General features: G+C 42.6%; 1 protein-coding gene across 3 annotated transcripts in view; it reads right to left on the bottom strand.

The window, feature by feature from the left end:
• Positions 1 to 1432: 1432 nt before the first annotated feature.
• The window catches only part of FAP (fibroblast activation protein alpha), a 61605-nt gene continuing 47413 nt past the window's right edge, over positions 1433 to 15624 (bottom strand). For 2 of the 3 annotated variants that reach the window (XR_013545888.1, XM_020798376.3), the window contains 5 exons: positions 8816 to 8915; positions 6475 to 6539; positions 4726 to 4798; positions 4343 to 4416; positions 1433 to 1774 (listed from right to left, as the gene is read on the bottom strand). Coding sequence is in view for 2 of the 3 variants with exons in the window: in XM_020798376.3 (XP_020654035.3) it covers positions 1676 to 1774; positions 4343 to 4416; positions 4726 to 4798; positions 6475 to 6539; positions 8816 to 8915 (411 nt within the window). In the remaining variant the exon portion in view is untranslated. Of the gene's footprint in view, positions 1775 to 4342; positions 4417 to 4725; positions 4799 to 6474; positions 6540 to 8815; positions 8916 to 13560; positions 13742 to 15624 lie in introns of those variants that run through there. The other variant, XM_078394783.1, reaches the window with a different exon arrangement.

Genomic DNA, 15624 nt, shown 5'->3' with positions numbered 1-15624 from the left:
GTTGACTGATTCAATGGGCCTACTCTAGTTGTAACTTACGATACGAAGCAATGGGGTATCAGCAGGTGTATAATTCATAAATTATAATCCATTTCTTCAGATGCAAGTAAACAATCCCGACTTTTTGTTTTAAATTAAGTGACTGAAGTATTCTAGCTTTCTGCATTTTGTGTATTATGCTTTTCTGGTCTTTATATGTTCAGTACTGGTTTGCTGGTCAATCTCTCAATCCAAGTAGTTTTTAGCATTTTTCAATGTACTCACATTTCAGATGGTTCTGTCTTTTCTACAGTTGCCTATCTGAAAATTTTGGATTCCATGCCATCACGGTACAACTAAGAATAAAGAGCACCATACATGGCATATTCATAAAATAATTTTAAACACTTTTCTTATGTATGTATGTATGTATGTATGTATGTATGTATGTATGTATGTATGTATGTATGTATGTATGTATGTATGTATGTATGTATGTATGTATTATTTATTTATTTATTTATTTATTTATTTATTTATTTATTTATTTATTTATTTATTTATTTATTTAATTTATATGCCGCCCACTCTACCCAGAGGTCTCTGGGCGGCTTACAATAATTAAAATTCAATAAAATAAAATGATTAAAATACAGTTAAAATACAATTAAAATACAATTAAAATTGCCATCATCAGGACCCACAGTTGTTATTTCAGTTAAAAGCCTTCAATTAAAAGAATTTCATCTTAAGGCTACTGCTCCATTCGGACTTTTACAGCATGGTGATGAACCCACTGTACATTCAGCCAAATTCCAAGTTACTTACATTTGCCAACATACTCCATACTTTCATTTTGAACCATACTTTCATCTTTCTTGGGCTTCTTGCTCTTTCCTAATTGCCATGAACTTGGTTTTCTTAACATACATTTTTAGGCTGTTAGGGGAGTGTTAAGAATCCAGAATCCTCTGTAGAGAAAGGAAGTTTCCCAGGTAGAAGGATTGGCATGCGATCTTGCCCCTCCTGTGCAGTTTCTATATTCTAGATTATTAAGGGGTGATTATCCTATATTCATCACAACCAGGTCACATCCATAACAAGCCTCCAAGGCATAGTGTGATGCCTAGCCATATCTTTCTTCAGAGCCCACAAGAAGTGAAAGGCAAAAGACGAATATATAATCTAACCAGAAATAAACCATGTAAGATCTCACTGCTGTGTCCCCTGACATGGAAATGAATTCCTCAGGTTCTTATGCTAGATTCTCCTGCAATATGACCTGTGCTAGTTTGAATACTCATGCAGAAGGTCCCCGTGACCCATTCTTGTGCCCCTTTTCAGAACGATCCCTTAAACCTCTGGCTCCACAAGGAATGATCTACATGACATATGAGCCTGGATTAAAGACTGGAGATGGGGCGGGGAGAGAGAAAGGGAAATGGACAGCCTATAAAATACTAGTTTTGCTTTTATTGTCCTTTCGTTTTCAAACAAATAAATGTAACTGATCACAAATGATTAGTTAATGTGCAAGTACAGCAATAAAAGACAGTAAACATCAAGCTTGCCTTTATTTTAACTTTCTTGCTCTGTCTTCAAAATACGCTTAATTTGTGCAACTAATGTTGCTTCATAGCAAAACATGCATTGTTCTCACTGAGGTCTAGGTGCATAGAAGAAGAAAAGTCTCTTTCTAAGGAAGGGAAAAACACTGCTTGAGGAAATGGGTCATATGAACATAGAGATGCTTAAGTGAAAGTCCTGGAATCGCATGATCCTGATCAGCATACCACTGAAAAGAAAAAGAAGTATTAAAATGATTGTACAGTTAATGGCCAGGGCCCCAGGTGATAGCAACACAAGGGAGTTACCTATGTCATGCCCAATGCAACACAGGAATGAAAATCAGGATTCCACAAAACAGTCTTTAATATCATACAGTGATGCCTCACTTTACGATTGCCCCACATTACGATGAATCTGCTTAACGACAATCTTTTTGTGATCGCAATTGTGATCGCAAAACAATGGTCTAAATGGGGGAATTTCGCTTTGCGATGATTGGTTCCCTGCTTCGGGAACCGATTCTTTGCAAAACGATGTTTTTCTAACAGCTGATCGGTGGTTTCAAAATGGCCGCTGGGTAATTAAATTGGCTCCCCGCTGTGTTTAGGGACGGATTCCTCGCTATGTAGGCAGCGAAAATGGCCGCCGTATGGAGGATCTTCACTGGACGGTGAGTTTTTACCCCATTGGAACGCATTAAACGGGTTTCGATGCATTGCAATGGGTTTTTTTAATTTCGCGTTACGATGTGTTTGCTTAACGGTGATTTTCCTGGAATGGATTATCGTCGTTAAGCGAGGCACCACTGTATTTGGAGGACAAGTCCGGGGCTCAAAGGACAAAGAAAAATCTCCAAAATCTCCCAGCGGATGTGGCAAATGTTTATTATCTTCTGTTCGACTGTGGAAACTGTTTCCATTCCACTGACCAAGAATGAAGGACAGAGGTGGGCCTGGGAAAACTCAGTCCTACATTCCCCTGCAAACATCAACCTTAGCAAGAAGATATTGCTAGCAAAATAAAGCCTCTTTAGAGTATCTTCTGTTCTATACTGCAGGAAAAACCTGCTTTGATTCAAAAAAATTTTCAAATTGGCTCCCCTGGTGGTTTTTGTGGGTGAAATCACTGTAGCCATCCAGACAAACACAGGAGTCAGCAAGGGCTTTAATTCCCGAAGAAAGAGATGTAACATTCAGACATGAATTGAGATTTAGGTCCTAAGCAAACAGGGTCACCTCTTTTTTCCTTTCAGAGTAAAGGGTTTCCTGGAACATTATTAATGAATATGTGCATATGTGTTAAAGCAGCTAAAGCAGTGGTGTCCAACCTTGGGCCTCCAGATGTTCTTAGACTACAACTCCCAGACACCTTTACCACCACCTCTGCTGGCCAGGATTTCTGGGAGTTGAAGTCCAAGGACCTCTGGAGGGCCAAGGTTGGGGACCACTGAGCTAAAGGATCCATTTCTCTAAAGGGAGATGCTGGCAAAAGGAACTCTATTAGTTCCTTTTGGGGGGAGAAAGGGAAATGAGGCACTTGCCCTCTTCAGAAAAAAATCTGGTCAGTATCCTGTTCAATATTTGCTCACGCACAGAGATGCAACAGTGGAAGCTGCCTCTAGGAGCTGATGAGGTGCAGATTATCTATTTCCACTAGAACCACCCCTTCCCTTCACCGCTTTTCAATTTTTAAATTTTTTTTCTAAATGACATAAGGCTAATTTGTTTCAGTACTAAGTTGGAAGTACACTTTTTTTAAAAAAAGAGAGAGAAAAGAAATAGTGTTTGGAGACAACAGGCACTTGGTTGAAGGGAACTGACACCCCCACAACTAACCCTTTGCATCAGATCAGACGACCACACAGGGCAGGAAGTGGAGAAAAACAACACTAGTGGAATTTGAGCCAAACCAACCAGACCATCAGCAGACAGTTCCCCACTCAGCTTCCTTGTACTTAGCTTTATGTCATGTAATCACTGGTTTTCAATTCAATTTCATCCATGCCAAATCTGACATGGAATAAATGGCCTACATAGTTGCCCCCTAAGTTTACACCACGTAAATTACACTGTATTTTTCCACTGTGCGTGACGGAGTGGACTAAGGCTCTTGAATAGGCCCCAAGGTTGCAATTCCAAAAATCCAGAGGAGGGGAAATGAAGGTACGACTACATGTCCACCTGCCTCAGTCTAAATGGGATGGCTTCAAAGTGTGCCATGCCATGTTGAGTGATCCTTTAACACCGAGACAAGCACCGGATGGTTTAAGGACAAGAAACGATATCACCCTTCAAAGCAGCCCTATTTAGCTGATTTTTCCCTCCCTGCCTCCATGTCCCCAGGTCCTGTTCTGTCTCCTCCTCTGCAGGGAGCAGAGGGAAGCTGGATTTCTTTGTTCTTAAAAAATATATACTGGTAAGTGGCATAGTGCTGAATTGTTGGGGCACTTGTCACAATCTAAATGACACAGCACTGTATTGCACAGAAAAAAGAAGAAGAAGATCAGAAGATGAGGAGGTGTTCACACTGCACATTGCAATGCAACACCCAGCTGAATATGTCATCATCTCCCTCAGGCAACACACCCACCAGTACCACTTTGGTTTGATACCAGCAATCACATATGCTCGAAACCAAACTAAAACCGAGTGATCCGACCCACGCTAAAAAAAACCACTACCCCCTGCCAGTGATCCAAAAAAGTGTGGATGATCATGGGAAAGGGGCTGGCTGGTTCATGATACTATTAGAACTACACAGTACATAGATATTTAAATAGCTTGATAATGTCTACCATTGCCTGGAAATCCACTTGTGCGTTGACTAAGGCTTTGGAGATCTGTGCTGAATTCTGAAAATGTACATTGTCTGAAACAATAGGAAAGGAAGAAGAAATGAAATTAAGACAATGAAAGTGGCTCATAACTAGCCCCCCCAGTTGATAAATACCAGCAAGCACACAATTCTGGTGCATTAGATTCAAGTAATGAGTTATCAAGCTATATGGCAGATGTGATCAGCAATGAATCAGCTTTGCCTGATATGCCGAATGGAAAAGGGAAAATGCATCTGGAAGTACTGACCCGTATTAAAAATGCTTACGTTTTTTAAACAAAGTGTTTTTTTAAATACAGTGATTCTATCTCAAGATCTGTACTGGCTTTTCATAAATCTCACCATCTGCTGTTCCATGGATGAGAAGGTAATCCACATTGCGGAAGTTCTCAGCCCTTGCCATCACTGTGGAATTCTGTAGAGAAACAATTAACAATTCAGTGTTTGCCAAACACAAACGGAGGGTTGCCTTTCTTCCCTGCCAACTGCCCCCCATTCCACTGTGGCAACCACCAGCATCTCCGGGCCAATAAGAAGCTGATTAAGCTGTTCTTATATGACTTTCAAAGCGAGGGCTTCAGCAATCTGGTGAAGATTGAATACAGTATCTGTTGGAGACATTGTGGAGAAAGGGTTGAGGGTCCTGGAGCTGGGGAACAAAGTCAATAAGCTGGATCCAGAATCTACTTCCCATGGACTGGGGGAACTCCTTTCTGTGTGGGGGAAGTTTCTGATCTAGTAGAAGAATCCCAGTGGTGGAATGGGAAGGGGCTGCTGATTTTTGAGAATCCCCAACAGCAGCTGATACTCCTCCAAACATGTGCACTGGAAGCTTGGGGGAGCTCTCTGGAACACAGGGGAGATGATGCGGGAGGCTATGGAAGGATGAGAGGCATCCGCAAGGACCCCTCCTTTCCACCCATTGGAGCATTCTAAGGACAATCCTGCTTGAAGAAAGCTTCCACTCATGGAAAGGAAGATGAATCCAACCCACTAAACACATTTAGGAATACATTTGTTGCCAGATCTGTCTTTCCAGGGGCGGAGGGAGAATTACTGGAGCCATAAAGCTACTTAAGACTAATGGCATTCAAGTAAGCAGCAATATTAGTCCAGAGCACTGGTTCTTAACCTTGGGTTACTCAGGAGTTTTGGACTGCAACTCCCAGAAGCCTTCACCACCAGTTGTCCTGACTGGGGTTTCTGGGAGTTGCAGTTCAAAAGCATCCGAGTAACAAAGGTTAAGAACCACTGGTCCAGAGAATGGCTTGGAAGCATCTGACACGATTCTACTGAAGCCAACAGGGACAAATTTGTTAGAGTTTGGGATGGGAGGTCTTCACCCTGCGTCTGCTCCCCAGGGCTAAGCTCTATGTTGCCAACAGCCTGTCATTAGAAGCTGATTCTGATGAATATTTACAACTGCCCAATCTGCTTGTAAAAGAAGCCCCTGCTTCCCTGCCAGTGACCATGAGTTAAACAAAGCAAGGTAATTTTTAAGTTATAGGAAGTATGGAAAGCTATTGCTACAACCATCAGACATTTCCAGAACTTACGGGATTCCTTCTTCTGAGGACAGGATAGCTGTATGCATAGTTTGATCCTCAGTTGTGTGTAGCTTCCCGCCAATTTCTTTTCCTCTTAAAAATGGCAACTTTGCAAAATGCAAAGTAAATGGAAGGCAAGTGGTGTGAGGGACTTTTCCCACGCTCGTGCTTATTCAGGTAAAAGGTGTGTGACTTTGTGGAACAGTATCCTTAAGGATGATGGAAGAAAACGGACTCTCAAGGTATTAGTTTTGAGACTGAAGTTCTGAAAGTAAGTTTAGGAAAGAGCCATGTCCAAGTATTTTGAGCACTCTGTGCTCTCAGACCCTACAAGCAGTGCCAAAAAAAGCGCTCTCTTTTTCCCACCTACTTTTTCCAAACTGCCATCAGGTATCAATTTGAGATGAAGTCCGATGAAAGAAACAGTGGGAAACAGCCAAGAAAAGAAAGTCAGGGGAGGATATCGAAATTAATAGGTAAGATTAAATGGGCGGCATGCGGGGGATGGGTGGGGAAGAGGCAGGAAATTTCCCACAGTTCTTACCCTGTAATGCTTAAGATTGTCTGACTCTGTTGGAAGACCCATAAATCGTTCTGTGTAGATAGATGCTGTAAAATACAGTATAACAGAGATGCTGTAATAGACAGTAAATGAGGCTGACACAATATGCACAATTCCATACACACAAAAGAGAGTATCAATCTAGGACATGCCATTACATTTGCTCCTTCAGAAGAACATTCATGTAACTGGCCCATGATTTCCCATGGCATGGATAATGAATTTTAAAGTGTTATGGTTATCCAGAATATTTTTCTCTATGACCTACTGCTAGGCACAAGCCACCAGACATGGAAAATTATGAGGTAATAGCACCATAATTTTGAGGTTCCTTGGGGGCTGGCTCTGCCATCAACCACAGTGAGATGGTTCCTTCAAGAAGATGAATATATATAGTTGATGAATATATATATATATATATATATAGTTTCTATATATAGAAATCAGAAATCATGTTGCATCTATAAAACCATTTTTTTTATTTTTCATACATTTTCGTGTGTCCAATCACACCTTTTCAATATGGACACACGAACGCTTATACAAAATAAAAACTAGTCAGTACTATAGCTGCTATATTACTTCTGTTTTCTCTTTGCTACCACAGACTAACACAGCTACCTGCTAGCTAGAGTACCTTTTTTTTTGTATATATTTTGGTTTGCTTCTGGGAATATTTGCCTCAGAATATGGTGAAAACATCAGCAGTATTTGGGGCCAGCCATGGGAGGAGACTGGTGGAGTTTCACTCATAAACCTAAGCTTGGCAGCCTCTCTAACAGTGAAAGTCCACCAAAATAAACTCTTTCTAGCTTGTAAAAAGGCCAGAGACAACCATGTAACTCAGCCGGTGTACTTCCCCCCCCCCCAAGGGACGGTAAATCCATTAACCACTTCTTCCATTCAACACAGACATTGTCTCATATTCATAACTCAAGAAGAAAGTTATGATGGGACAATTTATTACAAATACATATACTTAAAAATATTTTAATTAACTGCTACACATTTTTATTTCTGAATACAGTCTTTCTTCCTAAAGAATACTGGAAAGAGTATTTATTTATCTAGTTGTTTATTTATCCCATTTATATCCCATCTCCCTTGAATGCGCTCAAGATGGCATACATGGCTTTCCCCGCTGTAACTTCACAATAATGGGGTAAGTTACGCCGTGCTGAGACAAAATGACTAGCACAAAGGTACCTAGTGAGTTTCATGGCTTGGTGTGGACCTGAAATGTCTACATGTGGTTAATCCTCATCGCACATCAAAGTAGATGCAAATGCCATGAGTTTAGATTCTTGAATCGTGCACATGCTATTTTTGATCCAACCCAGCAAGCTGTGAATGAAGCATATCCATCACAGCTACATGGCAAAAGATCCTTCTAGCCACCCATTGTTTTTTTTTATCTTGAAAAAGGATAAAAAACCAGTAAGAAATCTTCTTTTTTCTGCCAATAAGCAACTGGTGGTGTTAGAACCAAGAATGAACCTACTTTCTTCTTCTTCTTCTCTCTCTCTCTGTAATTATTCCTTGCCATTTTTCTAGGACTTCTTTTGTAGGTGCACCTCACCTCCTCCATTAAGTCAGTTCTCTTCTTCATTCCTTTCAATTATTTTATTCTTCTTTCATCCCCACTTGGCCATGGAGACTCACTGGTGTGGAGTTGGAACTGGTAAAACCATTCCCTAATGATCTTGTTCGCCTTGAAAGCTCTATTAGGGCCATTATAAGATGATTCCAACTTCACAGCATACAACATAAAAAAACTATTTTATAGCCAGGGTTGTGTTCTTGATCTTGCATAGCCAGAATCATCCCAGAACAAAGAGTGACTATTTATTGCTGAAGAGGGATGAGCTGAATTTTTATCTGCCTGTTACCCTCCAGGTGTTATGGGTCTATGTAACTGGAACAGGCAACCAGAGCCACATGTTCCTGTTCTAAATGAATTGCTTAATCCTCTTCTATCAATTACCCTGAATACTGTTGGAGAGGCTAAACACATCCTAAGTGGTGTTATGGGGTGATATCTGCTTGATTACAGTAACTTCATCCTTCTCACTATGACTTTCATTTTAAGGATATCTGTTTTGGTGTCTAGGCACCTCTACAAATCACCGCACGACGGCCCTAGCAAAGGGAATAGTGCTGGATTTTTAAAAATAAGTTTCCCGACTATTTATTTTCAGGTGAAGCTGTGTGCCTTTGTCAATTCCTGCAAGTGGCCCGGCTCCTTGCCACGACCTACTTTCAAAAGGGATTCATTGTTTGTGCCCCACTTTCAAGGGCTGGTGTTTACCAGGTGTTTCCATACCATAATACTCCCAGCTGGAGACAGGAGCCACGGCTATTCCACATCGAAACACTCCTGTACCAGACCCAAGCGCCAGTGAAGCAACATAGCCACCATAGGACTAGAAAGAAAAAGGAGGGAAGTTAATACCCAGCAGTCAAGTGTTTGCTCTCTAAGAATCCAAGTAGCAGAACATCGGAGCCAAAGGAAATATTTGCTTTGGCAACCAAGGGCAGGAAGTAAGCCAAACCATCTTTCTGAATTATTCTCTGCCAGGCTCAGGAGCAAATGAGGCTTGTAGTCACTGCTTAGTAACGCTCTTTATGAGTTTGGCTCAGAAGCAAAGCCAGGCACACCCAGGTTTTCGGTAGCAATATTCCTCTGAAGTACACTTTTAACTAACAGAAAGAGTCTCCAAGATAAGAAGAAGTGTTGCTGTTGTTTAAAAAAAACAGCCACTGACGGTGCTAGAACCCAGGGTAATCCACTGGAGCTAAATAGCAGCAGATTCCACAGAGAAGCAGGACCTTCCTCTTCACACAACTCATGGTTTAATTGTGGAATTTGCAAACACAAGGTGTAGAGATGTCCATCAACTGGGACAGCTTTAAAAAGGGATTAAATAAATTCATTGAGGGAAAGGCTATCAATGGCTGACCGTAACGATGGCTCTATATTCCCTCCAGGATCCTAGACCATATTGTCAGGACTGGGGGGGGGGGGGCTTTGCCTGTGTGTCCTGATCACGGGCTTCCAACAGGCACATGGCTGGCCAGTGTGGGATCACAAGACTTGGCAGGGCAAGCTTTTGGTCTGATCCAGCACTTTTGTTCTTCTACAGGGTGTGGAACTCACCTTGTTTCATGCATGTGGTGGCAAGCACAATGCTAGAAGGTTCCCTCAGAGACTTAAAAGATACTTATGTAGGTCAGTGTCCTGTTAGGAATGGGCAAAGTGAAATGCTCTACTCAAGGATGCCCCATATGGTTTCTGGCTTGCCATATCACAAGTGAGGAGTGTGCCATTTAAAGAAACAGGAGTTGCACAGCTGGCTAGTGAATAAAAAAGCAAAACAAGTAAAGTGTTTTGCTTTTAGCACTTAAAGCACTCTCTGGGTGGTTTGCAATTCAATTATGCACATTGAGTACCGCGAGATGCGTACTCCGTTTACCAACCTCAGAAAGATGGAAGGCTGAGTCAATCTTGAGCCAGCTACCTGGGATTGTATTCAGGTTGTGTAAAGAGTTCTGAATGCATTACTGCAGTTTAACCACCGCACCACTAGGTTCTCTAACCCCTTGTGCAAGCTCTGTAGAGTACAAACAGTGGTTCAGTAGACCAGCGGTCCCAACCCCCCAGACCAGCCCGGTGCCAGTCTATGGGCTTCCCAGGACAGGGTCGTGGAGACGAATCTATGCCCCCCCACAGTGGGCGGTCACACTCACAGGGGGCATGTTGCGCATGCGAGACACACCACCTGTGAGTGCAACACGCCCACCTGCAAGCGCGGGGGTACCCCGCCCCCATGCACAGAGCCCGCCCACCTCCAACCGGTCCGTGGTTCCAAAACAGTTGAGGACCGCTGCAGTAGACCACTGCAGAAACAGTAGCAACAAAACAGATACATGCCATATTAAGCATTGTGTCCGGCCACCACTGAGTTTGAAATTCAGTGACAACTACAGCAGTGCACTCGGGCACAGCTCTAACAGTCTGCAAGCCCAAGTGTTTCCTTGACTTCTCTAATGAAGGAGAAGGGATGTGCTGCAAAACTTGCTGCAACATTAGCAGCACTGATCACAGGATGGACAGACATATGTGCCCATAGACCATTTGTTGCCCACCCTTGGCAGAGATGAAGTGAAATTATTCCTGCCTTGGGTGGCATGACTGGCGAGCCTCCATGGCAACAGTGGGAACTGTTGCACCAAACGTTACTTTCAGGCAACGCAGTGGGCTTCCGAGTGTCAGTGGAATCTGTGTCACTTTGGGGTAGTGGTGGGCTTCTTTGCAGCACCACCCTGCCGATCAGGAATTGTATAGTGGATGGAATGATGCCATAGTGCCCACAGCCGATTCAATTTGGATACCTCTCAGTGTCACTTGGGGTAAACAGGCACACGCATCGCCCTCGCTTTGATGCTCAGACTGAATGTATCCCCAGCATTGACTCTCTTTGTCTTGCTCCTCTGTGCCAGCCGTATTATTGTTGCTCACCAAGAGCTCATGGCTCATAGCTTTAAATGACTAGCAGAGATGGCTGCACATTCAAATATCCGTCCGTATGTACATGGCCCTGAAAATAATGCAGATGTATTGATGTATTCCCTTCCTTTCTGCCTTTCCTCCAGCACTCAAACAGCTAGCAGTAAGACGATTCATTCAAATACAAGCAAATATAATTAAAACATTAAAAATGGATTAAAACACACTTAAAAACACATCAATAAAAACAACAACTCCTTACCAAGCAGCCAAAACCACTTTAGCAAGTAAAAAGGAGATACCATTGCCCCATTGCTACTGTCTAAATTTAAACTGGAGGAGGTGAGAACAGATGAAGGGAAGGGAAAGGAGGCAAGTTGGAGAAATAGCATCACGGAGGGAAAGAATCCAAGGGAAGGACTCCATTTAAGGTCATGGCTGCGAGGACCCAAAGATTATGGCATGATCAAACCTCTTGATTATTATTGAGATTCAGTTGTTCCAGAGCAGGGTATTATTAAAAACTGGAGCAATGCAGGGGGTCCTGAGCAATAGTCACCAGCAATCTGAAACAGAAGGTTTTGCGTGTACGTCCCATTCCTCCCCACATATTTGCCTGTGCACGTGTGTGATATAAGGGGACTATCAGTCGAGTCTTTACATTTCCTTCCAATGGTTGTAACTAAATATACATTCCTCTCCACTGCTACCTTGCAAGAAAGTCCCACTTGAGTCAGTGGGAAACAACCTCTGAGTAGATAGGCACAGACTTCTCTTGTAAGGCTGCAAACTAGGAGTAAACATCATGAAGACGGCAGAACCTACTCTTGAATAAGCTCACAAAGGGTGATAACGACCGTACAGCTACCATACCCTGCACAGTCACTTGCACATAGTGGCTGTTGCATGGAATGGGATTTATTCTTAGGTAAGCATGCACAGGATAAGGGGGCACCTGTAAACAGCTATAGGGAGCCATCCCTCTCTTTGACTCCTCAGCCAAGTGTCATCTCAACAGGACCCCAGCAAATAAATCACAGAGTAAATGACAGAAATTCTGGTGCATTGTGTCTAAATAAAGACTTGGATCATGAGTGTTCAGTGTCTTTGCTCAGAGACCTCAAGTCATGTAATGGAACAAGCACCAGCCATCCCACACAGTTATGTAATTCCTCACTTCTCAATCCCACCCACTGTAGTGAAGGCTTAGCTGCCTGCCAGCAGAACTCTAGGGTGTCTCCCACTTGCCGCTGTGCCCCGGCCGGGTGGAACTCAGAGGGGTTGGGAAGGAATAAAGGAGTGTGAGTTCATAGCTGGAACCCAAAGGAGACAAATGGGCTGGTAGTTAAGAAAAGCCAGGAAGTAGATTGTGTAGCACAAGATTCAGAGAATGCAACGGTCAATGAAGGAAACACAATTCAGCCTATTGGGATAACCAATTCCTACCATACCCCATGTGTCCATTGACTTATCAACAGTTATCTGAATGGCCAATGTAATTGTCACTGTCTTTACCTCCTACATTTATCTTCCATCTGAGTGCACTGTACAGTCCCACCCACCTAACATATGTGTATTGTATATGGGTACCTGGATAACACTCCAGGCATCTGAATGGAAAGAGCTATAGTCTATGAAGGCTTGTGTTACCAAGAATTTTAAAGCACCACAGGAAATGTCTTGATTTTTTTTTCCTGAGAGAGAAGGAGCATGAAAAAAACTACTATTATGGACAAAAACTCACAAAATCTCCTGGCCACACAGGCTGGGGGAGTTCTGGTTATGTAATCAAGAAAAGTAGCTTTTGTAATCTCTGATATAACACAGCTACCCCTTTGGGAATCGACACAGGATGGAAACCAAAAAAGCTAAAAAGTGTTTGCTCACTGCTAAAAATGAGTAGACACTGACTGACTCAAAGTGTGGCTACACAGTGGGGAAAATAGGGATTGATCTGCTGTGGCGGTGCACCTAGAAAGATGGGTTTCCCTGGGTTAATTTGGGTTAGTTCACTTCAGCCAGCCCCACAGAAGTCAGTAGAGAGAAGGGACTTCCCTGAATTCTTGCTTTCTTTGGCTTCCTGCCTTGCCACTAGGGCAGCTGACCAACCAAGGTGGGGGGGGAGAGAGAGCAAGGAGATGGGAGACGGATAGGAGGACGTTTTCAGGCAGGTTTGCTCTAGCTGTGCTTCCTGCAAATCAGGTTGGACACACAGAGCAACCTTAAAACTTCCTCCCCTCTCTCCTATTCCTCACTCTTTTTTTGTACCTCAGACAGTCAACAGAAAATCATTCAAATCAGTTTGTCCCATTTGCTGAGCCTTTCCCACGTTATTTGTCAAAGGAGTTGCACCCTTATTGGAGAAGATGAGATCCATCTATTTGCTTGTCCATTGTTTCCCCCCCCCCCGGCCCCCGCCACCTCCATGCAATAATATCCAGGATTCTTCATGATCCTATACCAATTCAAATCCTGAGAAAGATACCGGACACTATGGGAAAAGCATAACATTGTTTGGCTCGTGGAGATGAATATGGTTAATTTCAGTACCCAAAGCTGTCCTGGGAGGGTGATGAAAAGTACATCTGGAGAAATCTCTGATGCAGCAGAAAGAAACGCGTGCAGCTTGAGCAGACAGACAGTGGAACACCAAAGCCTTGGCAGCCTTTAAAATCATTAAAGAGTCCACCCTGTGCCTTGTAGGAGGCCGCAAGAAACAGTTCCTCCTTCATCCTTAAGGAGCTTAAGGAACGGGAAAGCAACAGACATGTTAGAAGCTGGGACTGAAAAACTGAACAGCCTGTTAAAACAAAGGAGAGAAGAAGAAGAAGGGGAAAAAAACACTTGTTCTAGCTAGCAACAGCCAAATAGTTTCATGGTTATAACAGAGCTATGGGATTGTATGATGATTTTTTTAGTGGTCTATAAAGGTATTGCCTATTTTTGCATTTTTTTTAATTTTAATTTACCCACATGGCTACCTTTTATTTTAGGGCTATGGGAAGTTATCATTTTTGGACTACAGTGCCCAGAATCCTCAGATGGCTTGGGGATCCTGGGAGTTGTAGTCAAAAGGGTTTTCCAGATTCTGGGTGATAACAGCAAAACCAGAGTTTGAAAAAGATATCGTATTTTTCCATGTATAAGACATCCCCATGTATAAGATGCCCCCCTTTTCAAACCCAAAATTTCTTTCTTTGCAAGAAGCAGAGGGGGAAAGCGATTCCTGCTTTCCCCCTATATTTTCATTGCAAAAAGCAGCTTTTCCCCTCCACGTTTTGCAAAGAAAATGGAGGGGGAAAATGGTTTCTGCTTTCCCCCTACATTTTTGTTGCAAAACGTGGAGGGGGAAAGCAGGGATCAAAGCATTTTGATCCCTCCTCTCCTTACGTCCGAGTATAAAATGACCCTCAATTTTTCCTTTCATTATTTTAGGAAAAAAGTATCCCTTTACACATGGAAAAATACTATACTTTTTTGGCCTATACCCCTCAAGAGATCTCAGCCAGGATGGCCATATTGACTAGAATTCTGGGAGTCAAAATCCAAAAAAATACAGGTTGTAAGCTCTGGCCACTGCATGCGTTACTACATCCAAATATATTCTCCATAACGTCATTTAATCACACCCTGAGGCAGCTGCTTGTGTGTAGCTATAGCAACTTTGGGTCAAAAGTCAAAAGTTTTTTTCGTTTAAAGTTAAATTTAAGACTTTACCCAAGAAGTATTAGTCTGATTTTTTTAAAAAAAACAAGCTAATTTATTCTGTTTTAAATGACTTGATTTTGGAATCTGCCCTGTGTTGTGTTTTGAGATCTTCTCATATGGGAAGCCAGGCCAAGGTGGAACTGAGCAAAATGAACTGCTAGCAATAAGTGAAGAGAACTTTCTCTGGCACTAGTACACCACTGATGGGAGAGTGTGCCTGGAACCCATTTTGAGCAATAATTGATCCAAGATGAAGTAACACTTATAAACAAACAACCGTAACTGAGCATGTCAATTAAATGCTGGCTAGCATCCCAGTTAGTCTGCAAGCTTCTCAGCTACATACTGTATCTTGTTGGACGACTGTTCTTCCTACACTTCCAAAACTGTCTTCAGTCAAAGATCTTGGTGAAGGGAAGGTTCTGCTCCCTTACCCACTGATCTGAACAGTAACTTGGTTCAATGATTTAGCTCATTGAAGGGCTAACTTTACAGGTTTGTATGTAAGCCCCGCCTCTCGACATTCACATATATTCAGAAGTCAGTAAGGTGACAGTCCTTGGTCATTGAGTGGGAAGGTTTGAAGAGGTATCAGTAGGTGCTCTCGCCATCAGGATCCTTGCCTTTTCTGGATTCCCAACCATGGAAATTTTGTAAGGGTGATCAGATGAGCACGCAAACAGAGCTCTCTTTGGTTCTTTGCACTCAACATTAAAAAGAAACCTGTTGGCTTCTGGATAGTGGGGACACATGGGGAACAAGGCTTATGTGCCCACAATGAATTCAAGAGTTTGTCCATTTAGGTGACTGCCTTATAGGGCTACTGAGAAATCTGGTGCAGAATCGTAAGAAGAAAATGACAAATGGGGGAAATTACTTTTTGTGTGTGTGATGACAGCTCCCAGAATACTTCAGCC

The sequence above is a fragment of the Pogona vitticeps genome, chromosome 1, assembly GCF_051106095.1.
Source record: "Pogona vitticeps strain Pit_001003342236 chromosome 1, PviZW2.1, whole genome shotgun sequence".
In the NCBI taxonomy this organism is placed as follows: Eukaryota; Metazoa; Chordata; class Lepidosauria; order Squamata; family Agamidae; genus Pogona; species Pogona vitticeps.
Note: the sequence above shows the minus strand (reverse complement) of the source record. Positions and strands in the feature narration are given on the sequence as shown.